General features: G+C 39.1%; 2 protein-coding genes and 1 long non-coding RNA gene across 3 annotated transcripts in view; 2 read left to right on the top strand and 1 right to left on the bottom strand.

The window, feature by feature from the left end:
* The first annotated feature begins 3,071 nt into the window (after positions 1 to 3,071).
* On the top strand, positions 3,072 to 9,640 carry LOC144211090 (uncharacterized). The gene is made up of 4 exons (XR_013329522.1): positions 3,072 to 3,464; positions 4,622 to 4,948; positions 6,698 to 6,763; positions 7,504 to 9,640. It is a non-coding gene; the product is annotated as an uncharacterized LOC144211090 (long non-coding RNA).
* A 4,241-nt stretch (positions 9,641 to 13,881) lies between these two features.
* On the bottom strand, positions 13,882 to 16,239 carry LOC144210975 (claudin-23-like). Its single transcript, XM_077737946.1, has one exon. The coding sequence runs from the start codon at positions 16,198 to 16,200 to the stop codon at positions 15,373 to 15,375; it is 828 nt and encodes a 275-aa protein (XP_077594072.1). The 5' UTR covers positions 16,201 to 16,239; the 3' UTR covers positions 13,882 to 15,372.
* A 3,000-nt stretch (positions 16,240 to 19,239) lies between these two features.
* The window catches only part of LOC144210339 (poly [ADP-ribose] polymerase tankyrase-1-like), a 46,913-nt gene continuing 38,614 nt past the window's right edge, over positions 19,240 to 27,538 (top strand). Inside the window, exons 1-3 of the mRNA XM_077736960.1 lie at positions 19,240 to 19,785; positions 20,664 to 20,779; positions 23,075 to 23,183. Of these exons, the coding sequence (XP_077593086.1) occupies positions 19,308 to 19,785; positions 20,664 to 20,779; positions 23,075 to 23,183 (703 nt within the window). The 5' untranslated portion in view covers positions 19,240 to 19,307. The remainder of the gene's footprint in view (positions 19,786 to 20,663; positions 20,780 to 23,074; positions 23,184 to 27,538) is intronic.

Below are 27,538 nucleotides of genomic sequence, written 5' to 3' on the forward strand. Positions count from 1 at the left end.
CTACCTGTGCTATACTTATTCATTCATGAGTTGTCTGAAATGCTGACCGAACAAATAAACCACCTTAATTGAGATAACATTTCACAATATGTCCATGCTCGCAACAGCTGCCCTTAAGCACCACAGAGATGAGTTGCCATTTTGAATGTTATCAAATAAATGTGAAGAGAAATTTGACACTTGATTGAAAGACCACATTTCTAGTTAACTGCTCCAAAACTCGGACAAGTGTAATTTTTTTCTCGAGTAACTGACTGTTTGGTTGCATTCATACAGAATGCATAGAGAGACGGTATTGGTCATAATTCCTCTAATTTGCTTCTCATAAAGTTACAGGTGAAAGTGAAAACAAAAGCTTGATTATTTTCCCCCCTTTTTAAGTGTTTCTTCTAAATGGGGAGATTATGAATATGAAGTGTCCTAGTAAAAAAAAAACAAAGAATGGGTATTTAGAATGTCCTATACTGTACAGGTGTAATTCTGTCCTGACTAAAGCTATTTGTTGGGTAAGTAATAAGTCCCATTCCAAGATTCCTTTCATGCCAATGCAAAAAATTTATAGTTTTGAAAAACAAGGTAACATTAGGTCAGGATAAAAGGTTGTCATTTTATTTCAGACTCATGAGGGCCTCAGACCGAACTTCTCTTTTTGTATCAAACAAAAGGCCACTCCTTCACAAGAAAACCGGTAATGTGGGTTGTCAGAACCAGTCGCGCATATTCACAACTAACGTTTTGCTGAGAGAATGCTCACTCGCATGTGGAAATCAAAATGAGGTTTAGGTTCTTTAACAAAGGGGGGCAAATAAAAGATGAGGGAAAAAAATCTTTACAAGGAAACCTTGGTTTATGTTACCGTTTGCTTAGACTGACCTAGAAAAGAGTACAGTGGCTTCTATACTGTGTGTGCCAAAAACACTTGTCAAATATTACAAATAGGTGTTTTAAAATGGTCCAATACGATGGATATATTTTTGTATGTACTTTTATTATCATTTGTAGTTTTGTAATTGACAATGGTAAATCTTGATTGTGACCACAGGGCAGTGGTGTTGTGCCCTCCAAAGCTGCTCTTGTGTCACATTCTGCAACAATGGGTCAATTTTCACACATCTGAGGGGCACCCACTCAAAGTCCCGGGCATGGCTTTTTGAACTTTGGTGGTGGAATTTCAGACCGCTATCAAAACTAATCTTCCACCGAAGCTCACAGACTTCTTTCAAAAGCTCCCTTTTGGCTTGATCGTGACCTCACTAAAAGAATATGGAAGCACATTGAAACCCGGGGAGAGCAGAGCTTTGCCGAGGAACAGCTACGTTGGATTTCATCAGTCCTTCGGTGTTATGCCTGTCAATGGACACGTAATGTAAGCTTTTATTTCACAATTTTTTGGTGGTTGGTGATCTGACAATTTTTTTTAAATTAGGTTTCAGCATTTTTTTAATTATTGGAAACTCCAATTTCCTATTCATTGTCAGATCAAATTTAAAATTAGCAGTGGGAACTAGTAGTATTACTATGAATATTATATGTTTTGGTTGTCAGTTTTTCTTGCTTCCACCTCCTAGGGGAGGGGCATGGTCTTCCTGACAATCACATTCATTTATTTTCTGCACCGCTTATGCTCAAGGGTCATGTTGAGTGCGGGAGACTATTCCAGCCAACATAAAAAAAAAATAACCTCATACTATTGAAATACTATTTATTAATATGGCCATATTTTACTCACCAAAGATCCTCTTTGCCTGTACACGATATCCATCCTACTTTCTTTCCTCCTTTTCCATCGCCACCGAAGCCCATGCTGAAAGTCGAGTCTATCCTGTCACATTTCTGTCAAACGTTTTTATTCGATTGAGTGCGGAAAATGTTTGTTATGACAGGCTTGCTTGCTTTGGGGCTGTCCGGCCTTTCTTAATGGTGTCCGTCTTGAAAATAGCTTTGACAGTCGATGTGCAAAAAAATCTTTTCTCCTCCAGCAATTGTGGTTTGACAAAACCACTATTAAATCAACACTATTTGCTTGTGCAGTTAGCTCCAGATAGTTTGGTAGATCTGGATAGTCCACTCTATCACTAGCCAATCATAGTTGGTGAAAGCGATGACGTATCCCTCTGCCTGCAAGAAGGCCTTGGTGTCATCAAATCAAATTCTGATTGGTTAACACAACACTCTTAACGGCGCTTGTTTAATGCAGCAGAGCTTGCTGAACTGATTGTGAAGGCCAAGAGGCAGATTTCTGACCCTGGCAACAAATGATGGCTGAAATGTGATTTATTAAATGCTTCCATGTGAAAACACACCTGGAAGCAGAGCAACCAGAGGGAAAAGCAATGAAAGGAAGCAAACAGACAATTTGGAATTATTTAATAAGTATTCATGGACAAAATATAATAAACCTCAGTCTGTGAATCAGATATTTCTTAGGCCAGCAGAGAATGCCCTTACGGCACACCACTGGTCTCAATAATGCAACAGATGTCATCAAACTGGGCGATCGCACGACTTGAGAACACTTTCTGATGTCGATTTCCTCCTCGCTGACCACTTCTTTTCATTCTCACGGGTTGTTTTCTTGGGAGGTATGATGATAAAAACAGAAGGATGCTGCTTCATCCACACTTGGAAACACTCAACAAAACTCACGGTCAGATCTCTGTGACGACCAACAGCGATCAAAAGTCTGTGAGAGAGAATCTTGAAGCATGAATCCTTGCTGGATGCTGGAGTCGTTTTTCTGTTTTTCATTCATACTTGGCTCTCTTTGCCGTGTGGCAGGAAGTTGATTATTCACTTTACTGTCTGCGTACTAGCAAATTGAGTGATGAGTTAAATTAAGTGCCGAGTTTAAAGCCAGTTGCTTGAAAGTAAAATATTTTCTCTGTGATTCAACAGGAATGTTTAGACTGGATTTTCGACAATAGTCGGGTCGCCGAACACCAGACTTGTTACAACTTGCCCCGACTTCCTAGTTCGGCTTCCTTCTTCTCATGTCCTCTCCCGACTATTAGCCTTTAGGTAAGGGTGTGAGTGTGTGTTTATCAGTTGTCATTCAGGCATATATTTGTTTTGGGGTTTTGCATGTCCTTCATTGAGATTGGTTAACATTTCTTTTTATATATATATATATTTTTTTGTATACCCTGTATGTTAATCTGCAGTGACTTGTACGACTACTCAAATTTCTTGTGATGTATGACTGTGTGAATGACTCACATGTGCTACTATTATCTGAACCAGAGGGTGGGGTTTGTGTCTGTGTTTGAAAGAGAAGGAAAACCAACAGGTATTCAGAGGTGTCCGCTTCTCGTCCCCTTTTTGTCTTAGATTCCTTCACTGAAACGGGAACGAAACTTTTTTTTTTTTTTTAAACACGGACACCCGGACTATCCATCAAAAAAAGTTATCTGAGTTTTTTTGGAACTTGCTGGGTCGACGTTCTTTCCAGGGGTGAGCATTAAAAGGTTGGTCATTTTTCTTTATGCTTTTTTAAGAATAATGTGAGGCTATTAGAAATGTAGTTGTCATCTAAATAGGTCATTGAATTAAATTTTACTTTAGGTTAATTTTCCTAATATAAATTGTGGTGCTTTGCAGCGCTAGTTTTGAGATTTTATCAATTACTGGAATTGACTGTCTGGTCTCTACAGGGAGAGAAAAGATGATCCAACCTATGTTAATTCAAAATTAGGAATGGAAAAAAAGTACTGGTTGGTTACCATATTGTTATGATTTAAATTTCTGGTACTTTAATTGAAAACCGATAAATATCACTGGGTTAATTGGTGACATCACAACGAAAGCATCTTGATGACATTAGAATCTTTTGCAACGGACTTGCCACACCTGACATCTTGATGGTGTAACATCACTGAGTACAGTGTACTCGGTGATGTTACACCATCAAGATGAGTACACCCTTTAATTGACCTGTTGGATTCTTTTGAAAATCTAATATTTCTAACAATTTTGTTAAACAGGGTGTAGTTTTCTTCCAGTGTCGGTCTAAAAATTTAATTTTGTAAACATGATTGTGAGCAAAGTTGTATTCCAAAGTAGTCATGACTTTACCAAGAAAACACCCTGTCCAGAAGGTGTACACTGTACAGCAACGAACCAGAAAGAGTAAAGTTGAGCAGGGCAGGAATAGTATTCTGACCTTAGTTATATAAAACTCATTTAATAGTGATCACTTGTGAGAATTGATGAGTTGACATCATGCGCACCACAGCTCTTTCAGTACTATTAACAATATATTTTCTATGAATATACGTATACATATATGTATATTAATATATATAAATAACATGTCTTTTCCTGTATCTGCATTCTCACCCTCTTGCTACTGTGACAAATACATTTCCCGAAAACGGGATGAATAAAGTTATCCAATCATGTTTATCACTGCTTATGACTGCACATGGTTTGGTTAGCTATTTCATTCATTTGACCATGAGAATTGGAAAGCTCGTTTCCTGTTCATTTGGCCACTCTCTGGGTCATTTAAACCAAACTAAATGTAGCACAACAGAACAATGAACCACTCCAAAACATCTCACAGCTAACTTCCATATTGACTGTGTTTGTTACCAGTTGACTTAAAGCTAATTTTTCTTTTCAGATCTGCTTCCTCCTCACCGGCCGCCATTTTCCAGAGCACAATGGTAACTGCTATTCCTCAACGCCAACCGGGAGGCATTGACCACAACTTACCCACATGTGGAGAGCTCCGGTGCAATGGCAAAGGTGTTTGTGTGATACCCCCCGGTGGCGGCTCTGGCTTCGCCTGCGAGTGTAACTTGGGCTATCGGGGCCAATCCTGTGAGGAAACATTTAACGGGTCCCTGAGCCTCCCGCTGACCCTTGGTATCCTGGGAGTTCTCCTCGGTTTGATAGTTCTGGTTTTCATCTTAGCCAAATTGCGACAGAAGCAAAAACAGCGAAGGAGGTATTACTATGACCACATTGTTCGCATATTTTGTAGAATTAATTAAAATTACAACATTTATGTGAGGGAAATGTGTAATAATCCAACCAATTTAATGTTAAACTTTTTAGCTAAACGTCCAAATAATGCATTTGGCACACAAAAACCACGTGCCGATAATGGCCCCCTATGTGCTGCCATTGAGTTCCCCACTAACTTTTATACAGTAGGTTTGTGTTAATTGATTTGTACTGGCCTACTTATAGTAGGAGGAAAAAAAGTATAAGTGATGGAGTATAGTGCTTTTTCTAAATAAATTGAAAGATAAATATGAAAGAAAACTGCTTAAGTCTTTTAAGACTTAAAGCAACACTAAAGGCAAACACATAAATTGTTACATGCACAACATGGCCAAAATGGGTGTATACCCTAGTCAGTGTTTTTTGGATGTTTGGTTTTATTTGATTACGTTTGCATTTGAAATATAATCTGGCAGCTAACAATTGCTTTTGAAATCGGTCACAATCAAACTTCACATTGTGTATCTGTCCTCTTTATTCTTCCTCCATACCCACAAATAACAGGAATGGTAATCACTGAGAAAAGCAGTCAGGAGCTTGTCACTTCCTGCTTCTAAAATGTGCAGCAGATATCTAAATCTATACATATGCATTTGTTGTGGTTTATTACAATTCTTTTGTAGCATTACAAGTTGCTGGCTTTGTAAAACACTATTTTACGATAAAACGTTTTGAAACCAATTAATTTCGTAGGTAGAGGTATAACTAGGGTTTTTCCAGTAAATTGGCGTTATTGACTATTAGTGAGTGTGTCTCAGTTTAAAAGACACTTTCCAAATATAGTTGTTTAGGATGGTAAGCTAGTCTAGGCAATACTTTGTGCATGTGAGTTGAATCTTTAGCCTAGCACTAGTCCGTCTCATCTCATTTTTTTTAAACTGCTTTATCCTCAATTGTGTCGTGGGGGGTGCTGGAGACGATCCCAGCTGACTCCGGGCTAAAGGCGGGGGAAACCCCTAAATCGGTGGCCAACCGATCGCGGGGCCTTCCGTCACGAAAGCGAAACAAGTGTTTTGGGGAGCAGGAATAGATGAAGTGTGATTTATGAATGGGTGGATGTTTTATGTTAACATTCTCACGCTGCGTTTGTCCAAACCCTGCATCGCACAGAGTTGATTGATATTATGGTGGCCTGAAACGGTTGTCTGATCCAAACTATGCATTGTAGAGTGTTGAAATGTTTTATTGTGGCCAGAAACGACTGTCATAATCCTAATAGAAGAGTGATTGAATTTCTTTACCTTCTGTGTAAACTCAAACTTTGAGAATTTACAAGTATTTTCGAAGAGTACGCATTGCAATATGTTAGCTTGCTGCTCTCTTGTGCTATTGAAGATATTAGGTGCTAATAATAATAATACATTTATCATTAATAAATGGAATGTATGATTGAAAAACATAACAATTGTGTTTTGGTTCTAAACAACCAGGAGGGACATCCTGCCCTCCTGCTTGTTTAAACTAAACAAGGCTTTCAGGAGCACAGCTTATAATTATTATGTGGGCATAACTAAAGGCAAGCAAGGCATTCTTTAATAGCAAGGCCAAGCTTATACCACTGCATTGCACGCACATTTATAATAAAATGAATAAGAAGTAAAACAGATACCTAGTTAAATGTAGGAAAAAAAATGTAAACTACAATTTAGTGCGGCTTTAAATAATTTCATATGCTTTCATTTGTCGGCAGAGAGTTGCAGGAGCAACAGATGAAACAAGATTTGTGTGAAGCAGGTCCATCACACTAACTCCAAAGGTATGCCTTCAAAATAATCTGTGTTAGTGACGTATGTTGGCATAAGAGAATTAGTACTGCTAAAAAATGCATGGATTGTCTTTGAAAATTTTACCAATTGACTTGTGTTATCCTTGGTTGAGGATCTGCTTTCATTGACAGTTTCAGTTGATTTCGTTTTAATATATTTTCCTCATCTTGGGTTTCTTTTTTTGTCTTAACCCTGTTTTGCAGCAACATTTTACTGATTGTCCATTGATGGTCACAATCTTTTGAGACGTTGGTTACCTTACACATTTTTTGGGAGCGGAAATCATATACAGTTAGACCAGGGGTCGGAAACCTTTTTTTGACGAAGAGAGCCACAAACAATACATATTTTCCAATGTTATTTCTTGTGAGCCATACTTCGAATTTAAAAGTCAAAATACATACATATAAATGAGTGCCTTTTAATTTTTTTTTGTTGTAATTTCACCGCTTTTAGTTTGAAAAAAATGAATATCTTTTGAAGGATTCGTATGCTGTTGGAGAGGATGCGTTACTGAAAGTGACTACTGCAAAAAAAAGAAGATTAAAGCAGTTCTAGATGTAATATCTCAGTTCTGTCACTTCGGTCACTTTTATGTTTTTTTTTCTCTTTCTTCCTTACACAGCCAGTAAAGTGATTGTTTTAGGGATTTGGAAATATGAAAATTCCAGGATATAATGACATAAAAACTGGGATAATTTTCTAACAGCCCATTTTCTTCGGATTTCAGGCCAGTTGGAAAACCAACCTAAGGAGTTCAACATTTGCAACCATACAGCTCACTTTAATCCAGACTTAAAGTGGAATACCATGGAAATCTTTCTTTCAAGGCTGATCCTTCCACCTAAATGCTGAATTAAGCTTTCAAATGATGGATGGTGGATTTGGCCATCTATTTCTGACATTTCTAATGAAATCACACTTTTCCATTCAAAGGCAGCTGAAAGTCAAACCTGTTTTATCCTATATTTTCATATAAAAAATGTTCCTATTGCGAGCATAGCCTGAAATATGCCGAAATATCTTTCATGAATTCATACCTTAAAAGATGAATATTTACAAAATAATGGAAAGATTTACACTTTTTTGTGTTTAGAATAGAATCGTTTTTTTTATTGTTATTGTGGTGTAGTGTTTCACTCACCTAACTTCTGTGGGGCGAGCGTGGGATAGATTCTTGCTCTATGGTCGTATGATTGTGAATGCAAATGGTTGTCTGTCTCTGTGTGCCCTATGGCTGACTGGTGACCAGTTCAGGGTGTAGCCTGCCCAAGATCTATCTCACAAGCGCGACCTGGCCACATTCATGCTCACACTCATACCTAGGGGCAATTTAGTGTTCAAACAGCCTACCATGCATGTTTTTGGGGAATTTGGGAGGAAAACAGAGTAACTGGGGTAAAAACCCACGCAAGCCTAGGGAGAACATCCAGACTCCACACAAGAGGACTGACCTGGGTACGAACCCAGGACCTCAGAACTGTGAGGCTGACACGCTAACGACTCAGCCGTTAGGGCACCAAACATTGATCCATTTGTCCTTTTTCATTTTAGGACAAAGTATTGGATGTGGAAAAAAAGCTCCTGTCTAGTTTTGGTGCCTAACCTTTACAATTATGCATCTCCTCCCCAAGATATAAGCCTCTTAACCGTGGGAAAAGCACACTTTAGAAGAAGCAACGCTTCAGACCAACCATTCCGTCTTTGGATAAGATGGAAGAGCTGCCGGCGCTTACCAGGCCGGAAAGGGAGTTGAGGGCTTCTACTCTGCTACTGTTGTCATCAGGTCCAAACTACTGAGGAACTGTGCGGATAAGCTTAGAAGAGTGACTCTGCATATTCTCTACCTTGGTCTCAGTCCGCAGAAGTTCACCATCTTGTGGAAGACTTGTGTGTGGTTCCAGTTTTATCCAACTTTACGTCTTTTCCTTGAGTCTGTATCTGTTTTTGCTACCACAACCAAGATGGTGCCGTTTAAGTGGCAGCCTGTGGCGCTAGCTCCTTCCAAACTTGTTCGTTTTGTGTTTTTGCTGCTAATCTGTCTTAAAGATTTGATTTGGTGATTCTTAATGATCCCATTTACTTTGCTTTGCACTTTTTGCTTTTGCTTTGTTGTTCTGTGGCCTTTGCGACTGTCTTACTTGTAACTGTTTTTTTTCCTGCATCTGCATTCCCCCCTTCTTGCTACTGTCACAAGGAAATGTCTCGCGAACGGGATGAATAAAGTTATTCAATCCAATCCAATCCAGCCAACAGGTTGAGTGGCCTAAAAACGCAGCCAGGGAGTGGTTGGTTCTTTTTTCAGCTTTCAAAGCTGTAATTCTATCTGCTTATTCATTCAATGCCTTGAGGGAACTGTGAATTTATCGTGTTTGAGTAGGCTACTTCTCTGTTTGTCATGTATTTTTTTTTTCACACCCAAGGCAGCTGGGGAAGCTACAAAGTGCTGTCTGTTTTGCTGTTTTGTCATTATTTAATGGAGTAATCCAATTACCTGCTAGTCTCCAAACTGCATTCTGAAAAAAGTATTGCAATTAGTTGATTCTTCTACTGTTCCTTATGTCCTATTAAAGCAAAGAAAATAATTGTGTGCCAAACAAACTAGGCTGAGTGGAAACTGGGTTTATTTTGCATTGTCAACCTGCCCCACAGAGTGACGGCAAGTTTGGACTTTTCAATGTACAACCATCATTGACTCCATTTTTTTGTTAATCTTATATGCACCTTAAGTGTTCATGTTCAGTGAAATTATGTAACAAATTTCAAAAGATGCGCCAGAGTTAATTATTTTATTAACTGTAGTAGTCTCGAAGATTTGGTTTATCTTGCTCTTTGGAGATCAAATAATAAATCGGTTTTAAACCCAATTCTGATCTTTTATGCATATTTTTTTGTTATTTCTTCTATGTTTAAACACTATTATTGTATTCTCTTAACTGATGCCCTATGTGAACTACATTATATATTCATTACCTGTACCACTTAACCCCACAAGTCTCATGGCTGGTGCTGGAGTGTATCCCAGCCAACTATGGATACCAGGCAGAGGACACCCTGAATTGGAGGCCAGCCAATCCCATGGCACAATGAGATCCACAAGCATTCAAACACATACTCAAACAGAGGGAATTTAGAGTGTTTAACCAGCCTACCTTGCATGTTTTTGGGATGTGGGAAGAAACCTACGCAAGACTGGGAAGACCATGCATGTTGTAACTCTCCTGAGATTAAATCTTTGATCGCAGATGCACTACAACCTCGCCTGCCTGGCTGCCCAAAAATTATATCTACATCTTTAAAAAAAGAGAGAGGCAGAGATAGAGAAGGAGACTTTTGAACTAGTTAACTCTTGAAAAATCTCCAAATAAAATGTCCTAAAATGTCGTAAAAAGAAATGCAGACTAGTTACTCAAGTTCCTTTTGTCATCCAGTGGCAAACTATTTAATCATTAAGGTATTCTTGTCATTTCACATATTTACATAACCTCTTCATATTGGTTAGCAATAAACTGTGATACCACTTTGCGCCTTCAACAATTGCGGCGTTCGTACATTACAGTTTTTTATATTAAGTAAGAAAACATTTGGCAGAAGCCAGAATCCTTCTTCTTCTTCGGTGCTAAATTGGGTGGCACTCAGAAGTGTAGAAGAATGGCGCTCGAATATTATAAACGGCGGAGATGGAGAACGTCTTGCCATATCCTATTTAGTTTCAAGCGGATTTTGCATTGCGCACATTAGCTAAATATTGACGTCCCTTGATATGGCAAAGGCGTAACATAAAATTCTGCCATGAATGAATCTACACTGTGGCATTCTTTTGTACATAATTCACCTGGTAGAAACCATGTTAATGTCAATAGGTTCAGAAATGCGGGTAAGACGGAGACACACAGGAAGTTGTGTTGGTGCACACGAGAGCTCTGTTTGCTAAAATTACCGTATTTTCACGACTATACGGCGCACCGCATTATAAGGTGCACCCTCAATGAATGACATTTTTTCCATATATAAGGCGCACTGTATTATAAGGCACACTGTATTATGAGGCGCACTGTCTATTTTGGAGAAAATTTAAGACTTTTAAGTGCGCCTTATAGTCGTGAAAAAACGGTAATTGATATTGACTTCCAGGTATTCAGCACTCACTACACAGTCACCTCTAGAGCCAGCCATTGTTGATGTTTTGGATTTTTTTTTACATAAAATCCTGCAGTGGGGGAGGAGCTATATGATGGAAGATTTTGTAAACTAAGATGGCATCTGCATATTTAACAGTATTGTTTCAGTTCAGGCGTTTGTGTTTTTTTTTAAATCCGACAGTGGTGGTTTTTCGTTTTTGGTTTTCTGTTTTTTCCATATATAAGGTGCACTGTCTATTTTGGAGAAAATTTAAGACTTTTAAGTGCGCCTTATAGTCGTGAAAATACGGTAAATGTTTGTATGACGGAGATCAGGAGGACAATGAAGGCGGAGGCGCCAATGAACAAGCAATTGCAAAACCATGTCAAGTGCACCTTGTCTTTCCCATCAGGTTTGTTTTTGTTCCCTTGGTTGTTAAATTAGTTATTTTGAAGGCCTCCCAAGTTATTAAGGTTACGTTTGTGAATCGTCACTGCCCGTGTACGCCTGCTTCCCTGCTTTTATGTCCTACCATGCTCCATATCCCTCATTTGTAAAAGGAACTACTCATGTTGTTTTCAGCTCATGGCAACCTGCGGCTTCATTTAGCGAACTATGGAAGCTTTCACATTTTTTTGCTAAATTACTCTCATAGTTTCAACCTCCGTCTTTTTTTCCCTTTATTTTTCTCATTTAGAAAAAGGAAGGGTTCCATCATAATTTATTTTTTTTCAATCATAAATTCCAACAGAGAATTTATGTCATTCCAGTTATTGTTTTTTTTTTATCCTATTCAGATTTTACTTTTCATTAAAGTCACAATTTTTTTTAAGTTTTCATATTTTGCACTTGTCTACATATTTTAGGATAATTCCTAATGGCACATTTAAATCATAGATTTTCAGCATTATCATTCAAAATGAGACTCATTTTTAACATTGATAAATGCAGACCCACTAAAAATTACTATTAGAAATTTACTTAGACACGGTTACACACACTCAAACACTCAATATCCAGTGACGTTTGTCTATTTCTAAAGAAATTCCATTCTTGAGTTGAGTAACATTGGTCACAGTCTTTTGTTTAATGACATATGTGAAAAACAATGATGCATTGTTCATACTTTTAAATCTTGGTTAAAAATAAATTGTGTTTATGGGTTTCTCATCAAACATTGGACACGTCAGATAGCAAGTTTTGGTTTGTTTCAGTGTGGTGAAATTATTGTATGTTAAATTTCATATTTGCAATTTAAAATGAACAGGATGATATTTTTCCACCAATCCCAAAGTGGAGACCTAGAAGAAACACTCGATTCTTACCTCTGCCCTACTACTACAACAATAAATGAGTCAGTTCAGGAACATCCAAACCATCCTTTGCACAATAATTATAAACCATTATGTATGTGTCATTGACATTAATTGGATTCTCTTTCCTGTAGGCTGTGATGAGAAAATATGTCCCATCTTTCAAATGAAAGAAATCCAAACTGTCATTAATAAGTCTTATGAATTATTTGCTATAAAACTTAAAGGTTTGTGTAACAAAGGTATAGCCAGTAATTTGATTATTGTGTCTTCACAACAATGTGTATATAAAAAAAGCAACCAATGTTCAGGTTAACGCCCACTTTGGGTGGAGTCAAAGGAACCTTTAAAAATGGAGTCGGAATAACAAGAATCTCACCTTTTCTCGAGCCAATAAAGAGAACTGGTCATGGAAGCTTCAATAATGTCTTTCCTATACTTTTGTTAACATTTGTTTCACCAAATCTTTCAGAACAAAGAAAAGAACACCCCAATAATCTAGGATGAATTATGCAATTTTCTGTAACAGGCTAAAGTGTGTAAGTTATTAATGATAGAGTGTGACAGGCTAAAGTGTTTAAGTTATTAATGTCTGCATGTTGGGGATTACAACTAGTTTTGGATTGGATGTTTATCAGTGTTCGATTATTGATGCCTTCATCCAAATAGCAAGACTAATATGTTAAAGTATGTATCGGTATTCGATTATTAATGTCTGGGTGCACATAGGTTGAGGCACAGGAGATTTTTAGTCATTACAGTAAAAGTTGGTTGAAGACAACAACTAATCACTGCGTGATTATTTCTCTGTGTTTCAAGCAATATATAAATACAGGGTGCAACTTTTGCATCTGTCAATCTTTGACTCAGCAAAAACAATTTCAATGGGTTGGACTTGGGTGTAGAATAAACCGCAAGTGAGTCATGCCTCCATAATTGGGTCACTAAACGGAAAAGAAAAAAAACATTTAAACTATGCCTTATCCATCCAGCATCATATGTGACTAGCTCAAGTGTCATCTCCAGATCCATAACACATTGATGAACATTTGCACAAGGACAAAAAGTGTCAGGAACTACACAGGGCCCTTTGCTCCCTATTGTGTGACATTGTTTGAAACATGAAAAGAGTTTAAACAGACGAGCTAATGTTGTCAGACGAGCCACGCCACCAAATGAAGCCATCCGGACCGGTCAGGTCACATTGTCTGTATACTTAGCGTGAGTAAATAATGTTGTTCTTCCCGGAAAATAGCGATGAAGCAAAGCTTTACACGGTTTTTGAATTGTTTGCTCTGTAAATCGTGAACAACGTCTCACAAACATTTAAAAAGCTTCGTATTACCTTCTTTTCAAGTCAAATGGGCAACAATCAGTCACAGTTCTTAGCTTTTAAAAAGAAATCATGAAGTCAGCATGGGTTTTCTCCAGGTACTCTGGTTTCATGCATGGTAGGCTGATTGGACACTCTAAATTGTCCCTAAGTATGTGTGTGAAAGTGAATGGTTGTCCATTTCCTCGTGCCCTGTGATCGACTGGGCACCGATTGGCCAGATGTCAGCTGGGATAGTCTCCAGCACCCCCCCCCCCCCGCAACCCTAGCGAGGATAAAGCAATTCAGAAAAATAATGAATAAAGTCATATTACTTTGAGTATATGTTTGAGACAGTAGATACATACTATACTGTTTAATAAAGCACTTAAAGCACTCACACATTGTTGATCACATCACTTCAAGTTATCATTGTAAAGTGCACATAAGAATATTTAACCTTGGAACAGGAGAGGTTTGTTCATTAACAAAGTTTGTAATGTCCGAAAACTTCATATAGCTACAAAGCAGTAGGGTATTTAAAAGAAAACACTTCACTTGTCCAATTTCCTTTAGAAAAACCTTAATTGCCCTCAAAGAAAATATTAAAATGCAATTCAGGGGCTCACATAGCTCCATAAACCCGTAAAAGACACAATTACACTAATACAAACATGTTTGGCTTAAACAATATCAACTTATTTGATCATGTTTGGCCATTTGAATCTCCAATTTGCAAAATAAAATAAAAACTAGGTTGTCCAAGTCTATCAAGGTGATGTTGCTCTTTTTTTTTACCGTAACGTTTTTCCAACATGGCCGCATATGGCAGAATTTTGTCATGTACTGGCAATCACCATTATTACCCATTAAATGATTTCCAACCCCCATGGTATGAAAGACTGTCAGGTGTGTTGAAGGGTAATTGAGTACAAAATTCAGATTTATTTACCAAAACCTATTTATATCAGCACCCTATAGCGACAGGCGGAATTTCTTTCTTCGACTAAACTGGATGACAACTAATCTATGTATCCACTTGTATACTTGATAGTATATATTTGAACAATTCCGATGAAATTTGTCCCATTTTTTTGTATCAAAATTGTTCGAAAGGTGGCTTAAGTAATAATGTGCTACAGTGTTCCCTCGGTTATCGCGGTTAATGGGGACCGGGATCACCCGCGATAAGTGAATTTCTGCAAAGTAGGGATTCCCCTTCAAAAATGCTTAATTTGAATTTAATTTTTTTTTTAAATTTTTTATTTTTTTTATATTTTTATTTTTTTTAAATGTACCCCCCTGTATACAGTACACCATATAGAATACGGGTAGCCAGAGTGAAATTCATGTTAGAACGGTAAAAAAACGGTAAAATATGTTGTTTCAATGTAATATTTGTATTTTTTTTTCCAAAAAAATCTGCAAAGCTCTGAGTCCGCGGTAGCTGAACCGCGAAGTAGCGAGGGAACACTGTATACTTTTTCCTGTACTTCTATTGTGCTTTATTTTCAAAACATGAATTACTAAGTTAGCTAGAAAATACCATGAATATTGTGCAATGAAAAATCTCGTTTGGACGTAAACATTTATGACGATAGACATTAATTTATCCATTTGATCTGGGAGGATTGGCATTTGTTAATTCGTTTGTTACCCTGTCAGTCCAAACGGATTGGTCGTCTCGCTGCCAGTAGCAGAAGTAGTTCGTTACTTGCCACTACTTGATTTTTTTTTCAATATAAAGAAAGCCATGGCTTGTTTGAACAATGGTTGGGATCACTGTCAAAAATCATTCTTTCTCTCCCTGAGTGTGGACGAACTTTGCCAAAAATGAGGGGGTAGGGGGCTCTCACAAGTCAGCGTCGTAAGGCCTTCCACTGTACGAGGTGGTGATGGAGCGAGCCCCGTCCGTCTTCGCTCGAGGGAAAGAAACGTCATCGTCCAAGGGATCCCGAATGTAGGGAACGCTGCTGGGAGCGGGGCTTCGGTCCCGTCTCAGCGAAGGAATGTCCACGCGTCTCGGCTGTGACTGCGGCCGCGAAGTGTAGCGACTACGGCCGGTTTCCTCCACGCGGACCTCGCCACGGTTCTTCCCTCCACAGCAGCGACATATGCCAATAAACATGACGAAACCACCCAGAATCTCGAAGATGGCACCGATGAAACCCAGCACAATACAATAGCCCACACGAACGGTCCCGACAGTCACCGAGTTGAGATCTTCCAAGATGTGAGCGTACCAAGAGATGGGGATGAGGGTGAATACCCCCGAGATGAAGATCAAAATTCCTCCAAGGCCAGCCACCACCCAGTTAGGACTTTGTTTCCAGCAGCGGACGCCAGGGATGGCTACAGCCAATCCCGCGATGGTGACCACAAGCGAAGCCACCATGAGTCCCTGGGCTATATCAATGATCTCATTATCAAAGTAGGGGGTATCCTCCAGGCCGCAGGTGGATGACGTCGACGTAGTAATGGAGCGGCAAATGTCCCAGATGCCCTGCTCAATGAACTCATTGGGCGGCGTGTTCTCCACGTCTTCCAGGGTTCTCCAGTTCGGGGCCACGGTTGCGGTCAAGTTGAGCACCCAGCCGCAGGGCGCCATGACAAGACCGAAGATAAAGATGCCCGGCGTGCGCAGGGACAGGCGCGCCCATTGTTGCGTTCTGTTTGGCATAGTGCGCTCGTGCGTTTGGCTCGAAGTAGTGACGAGAGTCACTTGCAAAACATGCTTAAAACAGCCAAGGTGATACCTGCTGTGGGCGTGCCACTGGAATGACGAGTTTCCATTTGCCTTTGTTTTTATTTCACAAATGGTAACCTAACATTTATATTTATACATTTATTTATATGTATGTATATATATATATATATATATATATATATATATATATATATATATATATATATATATATATATATATATATATATATATATATATATATATATATATATATATATATATATATATATATATATATATATATATATATATATATATATATATATATATATATATATATATATATATATATATATATATATATATATATATATATATATATATATATATATATATATATATATATATATATATATACATACATACAATGTAACATATACTAAATAAACTGCTTGAAATTTTAGTGTAACATCACACTTTACTTCGGTAAATATAGTTTACAAAAGGCATTGAACCTACTAGTTAAATACAGCTGAAATGTACTTTAGCAGGGATTTTTTTGTCAATAGCCTTTTTACTATTTTATCTAAGTTCCACATTAAGATGACCTTATTAGTTTATTCTTTTTTTGTCATTCACATACAGCAAATGTTTTCCTATTTACTCCCCAAAAAAAAAATATATATATTCAAGCAAATAACTCTGACCGAACAAATGTGTGCTGTAAATTGAGGCGTTCGTGTACCAAGTTACTGTTGTACTTCCCATTGACTTGGGAGCTTTTTCTCCTAAGTCAATTTGTCGTATCAGTACAGTTGAAAGACTTTTTTTGTCAATGTTAAAAAGACAACGGTACATTACTAACAAGGCAAAATGACTGTAACTGATATCTCAAACATACAAATTACTGGTGAAGTGCTTGCTTGCTCTTAGCCTGGATAATTTATGTTAAATAATACCATTTTTCATTTACACATATAGTAGCATATGAGAAACCTGTGACAATCAAGGGCGAAACCCGTTTTAGAAAGACTGTCAAGAATGCTGTTCTGCCGGAAAGTTCTGCTCAAAAACGTGGAAGTGGCCTCCTCCTTTAAGGATTACATATGTTTGTGTTCAAATCTATCTTTAATAGTCTAGTCACCAACCCAGCAAACACTCCATTTGAGACACTATTACCGTATTTTCACGACTATAAGGCACACTTAAAAGTCTTAAATTTTCTCCAAAATAGACAGTGCGCCTTATATATGGAAAAAACTGAAAACCAAAAACGAAAAACCACCACTGTCGGATATTAAAAAAACACAAACGCCTGAACTGAAACAATACTGTTAAATATGCAGATGCCATCTTAGTTTACAAAATCTTCCATCATATAGCTCCTCCCCCACTGCAAGATTTTATATAAAAAAAATCCAAAACATCAACAATGGCTGGCTCTTGGGGTGACTGTGTAGTGACTGCTTCAAACCTGGAAGTCAATAGCAATTACCGTATTTTCACGACTATACGGCGCACTTAAAAGTCTTAAATTTTCTCCAAAATAGACAGTGAAAATGTCATTAATTGAGGGTGCGCCTTATAATGCGGTGCCCCTTATAGTCGTGAAAATACGGTAACATCATGTCATACATGTTTAATAGAGCGTTCTAAAGGAAAACATGATTTGTTGTTGAGCCATTCTGACATCCAACAACTTATTTTTTTGGACTAAATGTTAAAAGAAATACTGGTATGACATAGTGGCTATTCAAATATAAGAGATATTTTTGTCTGTGGGTGTTAAATTCCTAAAATTTGAATCGTTCAACTTTCGAAATTTTATCTTTCAGAGCTTCTTTCATATTTTCTTTTTGCTTCACAATATTTAACTTTGCTTGTCCATAAAAAACTGAGTGTCTTTGGTTTTTATTTAGCGTCCTTAATATTTTTATCGTGGTTGACAATAACTAACAAATGTTGTTGGTACATGAAAACTGTGTCTCTCTGTTTTTTTTATTTATACCTATGTGTTTTTGTTTTTCTTTCTATTGAACTGATAAATGCCAGAGCTTAAAAACAAATATGCCAGTTATGTCAACAACCAGATGCGACTGGGCGTCACAACCCTTCCTATTTGGAGCATAATACATGCAGTACCCATTGTGCCCAGCAGTTGGCTGGTCACAATTTGAGGGTGTATGCCGCCTGGTGCTTTTGGTTAACTGGAATGGGTGGGCTCTTCTTGTTGGCAATGAAACAATGGGCGGCCCGGCCGGGCAAGTGGTTAGCGCTTTGGCCTCATAGTGGGAGAGCTGGGTTCAAATCCAGATCGGTCCACCTGTGTGGAGTGTGCATGTTCTCCCTGCGCCTGCGTGGGTTTTCCGATTTTCTCCCACATTTCGAAGACATGCATGGTAGGCTGATTGAACACTCTAAATTGCCCCTAGGTATGACTGTGAGCGTGAATGGTTGTTTATCTCCTTGTGCCCTGCAATTGCTTAGCCATCAATTGAGGGTGTCCTCTGGCCCGAAGTCAGCTGGGCTCCAGCAACTCCTGCGACGCTAGAAAATGAGATAAAATGAGATGAGCATACTGTATTACCCCCCCCCCCCCCCCGTATTATTCATTCTCACTCAATACAATGATCACGATGTCCACCGGAGGGCAGTACTGTTCTATTAGTCTTGCCAGTTATATGCATGCAGTAAATGCATCTCATCTCATTTTCTGAATCGTTTTATCCTTACTAGAGTCGTGGGGTGGGGGTGCTGGAGCCTATGCCTGTTGCCAGAGGCAGGGTACACCCTGAATTTGTGGCCAGCCAATCACAGGGCACGAGGAGACGGACAACCATTCACGCTCACACTCATCCCTAGGGACAATTGAGATTGTCCAATCAGCACTACCGTGTATGTCTTCTGAATGTGGGAGGAAACCGGAGTGCCCGTAGAAAACCCACGCAGGCCGGGGAGAGCATGCAAACTCCACAGTAGTATTAGTATTTGGAAAAAACAATTGCCTCATTGAAATCACGTTTCTTTAATAAATATGTCCCGAAATAAATGAACGCTACCGGAAGTTTAACTTGGTTTGAGAGGAAGTTGTCAACAGTATATGTTGCTGTTGGGGACTGTTTGTGTTGTGAAAATGGCGACATCTCGTCGCTCTCCTCCGTTCATCTCTTCCCCACCCCGAGTCTCCTCGCTCCCCCCAAGCCCGTCGGAGTCCCTTCCAGGCCCGCACGTCTATGATGTGACGTTGCTTGCTCGCGAAGCCGCTGCAGACGGTGAGGTTTCACCAGCCTCTCCCACAACCACTAACAACACTGCAGCTTTAGCCCTGAGTAGCAACCCCAGCTCCCCGATCACTACGGAAGATAACGGGGCGAGCGCAACGTCGACGTACAACACGGCTGACGGCGACACAAGCGGCGGTGAATGTGACACTGGCGGTCCAAACGGAGCGTTCAGAGAGCTGTTTGAAGCCTGTCGAAATGGAGATGTTTTGAGAGTGAAAAAGCTGGTGGACACGGCGAATGTGAACGCTAAAGATATGACCGGACGCAAATCTACACCCTTACACTTTGCTGCAGGTAAGGACATTGCCAGAATTTGCAAATCAAGTCGTATAGTAATACTGCATTTTTTAGACTATTTGCTGGAAGCTGCGTTTTAGAGCTCTCTGTCATGACACACTAGTCTCTCATTTTCTGAACCAATTTATCCTTAGTAAGGTCGCGAGGGGTGCTGGAGTCTATCCCACTTGACTGTAGGTCAGAGGCGGGGACACCCTGAATTGGTGCCCAGCCAATCGAAGGGCACAAGGAGACATAATAATCATTCCTACCCACACATACTTTGGTGCAATGTAGAGCATCAAATCAGCCTACCATGTATGTGGATTGTGGGAGGAAATGCTAACTCCACACAAGGTGGACCGACCTGGATTTGAACCCTGGTCTTCCACTGTGAGGCTGACACGCTAACCACTCATCCGACGGGCAGCCCGTCATGGCAGACTTAAATTTTTGGTCAACATATTTTAGATTTTCACAATGTCGAAACGATTGTGTATTAATGAGATGTTTGTAGGCTGCAAAACTGACAACTGAAGTGATGCTGCACAAAGTTTTGAGGTTTGGGGGTCACATGACTTATTTACTTTCCTTACTTGTTTGGGTTTCTTAAAGTACTCGGGCTTTCTCTAGTAAATACTAAAATATGTATTTTGGTTCATTAAAAAAATCTCACTTTTTAAGTAGGTGTGAACGTGAGTGTAAATAGTTTTGTAAGTGCACTGAGATGGGACGTCTCAAGGTGTAATCCAATTTCTTTAGATAACAAGTGGTCTAGAAAATGCAGATAGATGGCGGTTAAAAACAAACATAATAATGGTGTTTGTCTTCACTGTCTTGAAAGAAACAAAAAATAATGTTATTCGTTTTTACTATTCTCTCATTCATTCTCTCAGGTTTCGGGCGTAAAGATGTGGTTGACCAGTTGCTTCAAACTGGCGCCAACGTCCACGCCAGGGATGATGGGGGTCTGATACCACTACACAACGCATGTTCTTTTGGACACTCAGAGGTGAGAATTGATACACGGGCCTCACAATATGATACATTGTTCAATACAAGGATCAGCTCATAATATTGTTGCACTGAAGAAGCTCACATTTTCTTGACATTTTTTTTTTTTGGAGGCGTGGCAGGTGAATTTGTTTATCCGTATTATTGGGATTAGGATTTTACAATCTTTTTAGATTAATTAAAGCACAGATTTACAAAATGTCAAAGAGCACACATACTTATATTTTTGCAATACAGTGTAAAAATGAGCTCTGAGTGGATGATCAACATTTGCATATGTAGTAATACCTTGACATACAGGTGCCCCAACATACGAGAAAATTGAGTTACCAATAAAATTCTGAGCAATAATTTGCTTTGGATTGGATTGGATAACTTTATTCATCCCGTATTCGGGAAATTTCTTTGTTGCAGTAGGAAAAGGGTGAGGATGCAGGAATAGGGAAAGGCATTTTACACAAATAGGTAGTTAATAGTAAGTCAATAAATAAATACATGAATAAATATATAAATAAGTAACCGTGTTGCTGAGATATGAGATATGAGACAAATTTTGAAATACGAGCATATGAGACAGCCAGGTTGCCGAGATGCGAGAGACTGCTTATGATAACAGCACACTGTCTTTCTCGCCGCATCTCCCTCGTGTTAAGATATCTACGAGCAATGGGTGGTGTTGCGTTATTGCCTTGTTTTTTGTAGTTAGTGCAGAATTAAGGGAAAAACAATGTGTCCAGAGCAAGCAGGTGCAATGAAGGGTAGTGCGAAGAATAGTCGAATGATGACAATCAATATTAAGCACGAAATAATCGAAAAACATGTTTTAAAACTCCTGCTAAAAGTAAAGGTGCAAGCGAGGCAAAAAGAGCCAACCCGGAAGAAGAAAAGTTAAAAAATCCAAACAGAATTAGAATTAAGTTTATGTAAAGTAAGATTGAAATTTATTTTGTGTTTGCATCATAATTAAGTTCATTTAAGTGAAATTTATGTTAATGGTATGTTACGGGCGCCTTTCAAAAAGACTCTTTATCCCCACCTATCCGTCCGATACAGGCTGGCCACCGATACAGGGTGTCCCCCGCCCCTGGCCCGAAGTCAGCGGGGATAACCATAGCACCCCCGCGAGTGATAAAGTGGAAAAAGCAATTCAGAATATGAATGGAAAAATACCTAGGAATGAAACAGCTTCATAAATTCCATTAGAATATGCATAAATCCGACTTACATTTTACCTGATTTTACACATCTGCCCTTCTCACTTCTCATTCTCGTTCTAATCACTTCTGCTGAATGTGTCACTTGAGATAGTCAAGTTTCCATTTATATGCAATATTTTCCATGATTTTGCCTTGATTTACTTAATAAGGGATAGCACATATTAATGAACATATTTATATTAATGTTAATGAACATATATATGCAAGATTGTAGGCGATGTCTAATTTCCATTTAGGTTGAAAACAAACGATCACACATACTAGACACACATGCACGCACACAACCACATACAAAGCAGATTTAGTCAGTTCTCATCCAATTTCACCATTTGTTATTCTATTTGTACAGTAAAGTAAAATGGAATGTATTAAGAAACATTAAAGTGTAATTGATGAAAAGATAGATGGGCTGTAAAACACGAAAAACCTAAGTGTGGACAGAGCCACTGGCATTGGCTGCTGCATGAATCGTGCCATCATGGTGAAAAAAAAGGTTGGATTTTACTTTGTGCGCTCCTGAAAGTCAATGGCTAATGAATGATTCAAAGTTTACCGGAAGTGACCTGTTCTTACCCTAAGAAATGAAAATAAAACCCAAAAATGAACTCATTGCCAGCTATTGACTATGATAGATGTTCACTTAATCTTGCTGCGGATGCTCATCTTTCATTGCCCTTCACGACGCTTAATACTAGACATCCAAATCCATTTTGACTGGGAGCTCCATTCATTCGTGCCTCCCAGTCAAAATGGATTAGATAACTTTATTCATCCCGTATTCCTGAAATTTCGTTGTCAAAGTAGCGAGAGGGTGAGAATGCAGATATAGGAAATGCATTTTAAACATAACTTGGGGCTAAAAGCATGTAAAGTATGTGTTGTGGTAGTTATAATGGGGTGGCCCTACTTCGCGATTTTTCTATTTTTCTGGTCTACATTAACCGCGATAATCAAGGGATTACTGTACAATTGTGTTTTGTAATATTACACGTGTCCTCTAGAGTGTGTGAAAACACTTTTTTAGGGGTTTTATCTTTTTCTGTGCAGAAAAAAAAGAAATTGTCAATTACTTTCAGGTGGTGTCGCTGCTTCTGTGTCAGGGAGCTGAACCAAACGCAAGAGACAACTGGAACTACACTCCTTTACATGAGGCAGCAATTAAGGGCAAGATAGATGTCTGCATAGGTAGGAACACTCACATGTTAGTCTGATTTAGAAGGAAGTCTGTACTTAGTGGAGAATGTCTTCTTTCAAGAATTGCCAATAAAGGAGTTATATTTTTGTGCATTGACAAATCCGATCTGTTGCTGTGCCTGACTCCGGCACATTTTATATTTTGTTTGTGCTCAGAAGTGGAGGCGCGCATAATCACACAGTAATTGTCTACTATGAACCGCACGCTGCGAGCTATTATTTTTTCAGTAAAAATAGATGTAAGTAGTGCATGTTATGCAATTATTGCAGCATTATTTATTACAGACTGTGGCAACACTTTGAAGCAATGAGGAAATGTTGCTGGTAGAGATTAAAAAAAGAAACATTACAATAACAGCTCGATGTGTTTTGTAATCGCAAATGATAGTTTCCGGTGCCTTGACCCTAGTTTCAAGCAGTCATTTGGGCTGTAGCATTTGCAGACTGTCTAACCGACCCTGACTGTCTGAGTAACAGCAGGGCTGAGTGGAATGCAGAGTAACTGTGACTGCTAATGAATGCTGTCTTCACTCAATAGTCCTGGGATTAAGGTATGAGTTCAATGAGTTCAGTTTGGAATGAGTAATTTCTAAGGCACTTCAGATGGAGAAATTCAGTCATTACTTTTCTATTTCATTTTATATCTTTTCATTTGCTTTACAACACCATTTGTTGTTTTTATTATTTGCACGCACTATAGCACAGGCCTTAAAGCGTGTGGCTGTGACACCTCAATGATTTCCCAAACAATTACTGTATTTTAAATGAATTTTGCTTTTTTGAGCCTACCGTTTGTTCGCCATTTAATATACCCCGGGTATATTAAACGGTAACTTAGCTTTTTTGGCAAGATTTGTATGGTGTTCATGGGGGCATTATTATAGATACTTAAGGTCATTAAAATTCAAAGTCAGACTTTATTAGGCAGTAAGTAATTTTAACCTGAGCAGTAAGTAGTTTTAGTCTGCAAACCGTTGATCCACCCCGTTACCGCATAAAGAGTGTGTAGTGGATCGTACTTTCCCGTTTGTGCGCTATTTAATATACGTCTGCCATTTAATATACCTCTGCCATTTAATATGGGTATATTAAATGGGGGGGGGGGTGTATATTAAACAGCTAAATACGGTACGAGCATTTATCCCTATAGGAAAAATAATTAAGTCATCATGAAATTCTTCTGGTGCCACCGTCAAATCTCTTAGCAACTGAAAGCTCAATAATTTTCAAGACACTTAAGGCTTTTATACAGTGGCGGTCCGTGCATTTCCTAGTGACGCCTTCAGCAAAAACTATTTTATGGCTATAAAACCTCTACTGCAGCTACAGCTGCGTCACAAAAAAAATAATCAATAAATCAATGCACAAAAATGGGGTAAAATCCACTTCCTTGCAGCATTTAATGATTAAATACAAATACTGGAGTTTTTCAGACATTACAACTGGGCCAGGGAGGTGATTTTCCTGGGAAAAGACAGCAATGAATGTCAATGGCGTACTGGCAAACATTGCCCAAAAATGGGGTAAAATCCAGCCGAAAACAGCATTTATTAATTAAATGCAAATACTGGAGCTTTGTTAGACATCAGAACTGGGCCCGGAGTATGAATTCCCCGGGAAAAAGACAGCGATGAACGTCGATATATTCATATACGTCCATACGCGAAACGGCAAAAATTGCACTAAAATGGGGTAAAATCCATTTCCTAGCAGCATTAACTGAAAATAGTGCTTGCTCAGCGAAATTCGACGGATTACTGTACATTCATTGTTATGATATCATGGATGACTGGTGGTGACCTTAGTTGAGGTACAGTTGGAGGAATTGTTAGGGTCCCACGGTGCCACGTCAGAAACTGGCAAGGCACTGACAAACAAATCAACTTTGATTCATCTAATGGACTGTCAACTCCTTCAGCCAGTTTTAGTATGGAATTAATCTCCTTAGCCTGGCAGCTCATTAAGACCAAGGTCACATTTGTCAATACATTTTGGAAAACTTTAAGTATGACTAAGAGATATTTTCTTCATTTTAAATTGCCACCAAGGTTAAGGGCAGAATGTGACATTGCTGCAGACAAAATATTTAGATTATACTGTCTCAAATTATGTTCGATAGTTGTTATCCTGGGGGGCCCGGCGGATGAGTGGTTAGTGGTCGGCCTCACAGTTCCGGGTTCCAAAGTTCGATCCCATGTCAGTCCTCCTGTGAGGCTTTCTCCAGTTTCCTCCCACATTCCAAAAACATGCATGTTAGGCTGGTTGGACACTCTAAATTGCTATATAAATTGGTATGAGTGTGAGCATGAATGTTTTCTGTTTTCTCGTTCCCTGCCATTGGCTGGCCACCAATTCAGGGTGTCCCCTGCCTCCAGCAACCCATGTGAGGACAAGCAATTCAGAAAATAATTGAATGAATGAGTTGTTGTCCGCATTGGATTTACAGATAAGATGGGGGCGATAATAGTTGACATTCTACGAGGAAATTTCCGCACCGGCCCCCAGAAAATTGGAACACTATACACATTTTTAATGAAACTGAATACATGGATGTGGAAATGTCAAATTTCTATATGGTGACGCGTCTTCTGCTATGCCCTATAGCAAACCAATGGCTAAATTTTATCAAAGCATCACTGTGAATATACTGATTTGCTGTGTCAGTGTGTTGGAGCAAAATCTTTACTACCCTATTTTGCTGTTTAATATACCCCCCATTTAGCATTTAGTATACAGTGGTGCCTCTACGTACGAGCAGCTCTCCTACGAGATGCTCGAGATACGAGGAAAATTTCATCCAAATAATTTGCTCTAGATACGAGAAAAATTTCAAGACATGACAGGCTGTTTATCATTGTAGCGCCCGTTTTTGCCGCTTCTCTTTCGTGTATAATAATAATTAGTCAATGATAAAATTTAGCCACTGGTTTGCTATAGAGCATGACAGATGACACATAACAATATTGAAATTTGACACTTCCACATCTGTGTATTCAGTTTCATTCAAAATTTGTATTGTTTTCCAATTTTTAATAATAATTATTATTATACACGAAAGACATAATAAAAATAATAATGGGACTCAGGCTTTGTCATCATCATTGACTCGACAAAAGCCTAATTGTCGTAATTGTCGGAAAAAGGCCCAAATAAGTGAGAATTTCAGACTCGTTGGCATTCTGCCGTGATGGATACATCGCATCACCCCCCAAGCAGATCACCTACCTCTCACTGTCTCATCACTTACCTTCAGTCAGCCAGTAGGAGGCAGATCACCGCCCAACATCTTTTATGTTATCTCACCCGAAGTTATTACACTGAAGGGATTGTGTGTCGTGCTACTGCAAGATTAGAGTCTTGATGGATGTGGGGAAAAACTGTCCTTAAGCCTATTTGTCCGTACTTTGTGAGACCTGTAGCATCTACCAGAGGGCAGCAACTGGAACAGATTGTGACCATGGTGGTATGGGTCCCAAACAATGATCCTGGCTCTGCTGAGGTAACGAAGGCTGGCAATGTCTTCCAGTGAGAGCAGAGAGCAGCCGACGATCTTCTGGGCATTGTAATCACTCTCTGAATGGCCTTTTTGTCTGCCGCCGTGCTTCCAGCGTACCACATTGTGATGCAGTATGCCAGGATGCTCTCCAAGGTGGGTCTGTAGACGGTTACCTGAAGCTTAGTGTCCAAGTTGTTCTTCCTGAGTACCCTGGGGAAATTGAGTCGTTTCTGGGCCTTCTTCACTACTGCTGTGGTGTTCGTAGACCAGGAGAGCTTATCCGTGACGTGGATTTAAAGGACTGGACCCTGTCTACACATACTCCATTTATGAGGAATGGGTCCAGGTCTATTCTGCTTCCCCGTTTGCAAAAGTCCTGGATTATTTCTTTAGTTTTTGTGGTGTTCAGTGTCAGATTGTCCACCAAAGACAGTTTGTTGACCTCATCTCTGTAGGCCAGCACATCCCCTCCTGAGTTGAGTCCGAGCACAGTGGTGTCATCGGCAAATTTTATGATGGAGTTAGACTGGTGGGTTGGTGTACAGTCATATTTGTACAGGGAATACAGAAGAGGACTCATTACACAGCCTTGAGGGAAGCCAGTGCTCAGTGTAATGGAAGAAGATAGGTGGGTTAGTTAAGAAATTCTTTATCCAGCAGCAGATGGAAGAGGATAGTCCAAGTTTGTCAGCCAGAATGTCCGGTATTATAGTGTTGAAGGCTGAGCTATAGTCAATGAAAAGCCTCCTCACGTAATTCCCATGGTGCTCCAGGTGGTTCAGTGCTGTGTGTAAAGCTATGGCGATAGCGTCCTCAGTAGACCTGTCTGCTCTATGAGCAAACTGGTGAG

Source organism: Stigmatopora nigra, chromosome 17, assembly GCF_051989575.1.
Source record: "Stigmatopora nigra isolate UIUO_SnigA chromosome 17, RoL_Snig_1.1, whole genome shotgun sequence".
Taxonomy (NCBI): Eukaryota; Metazoa; Chordata; class Actinopteri; order Syngnathiformes; family Syngnathidae; genus Stigmatopora; species Stigmatopora nigra.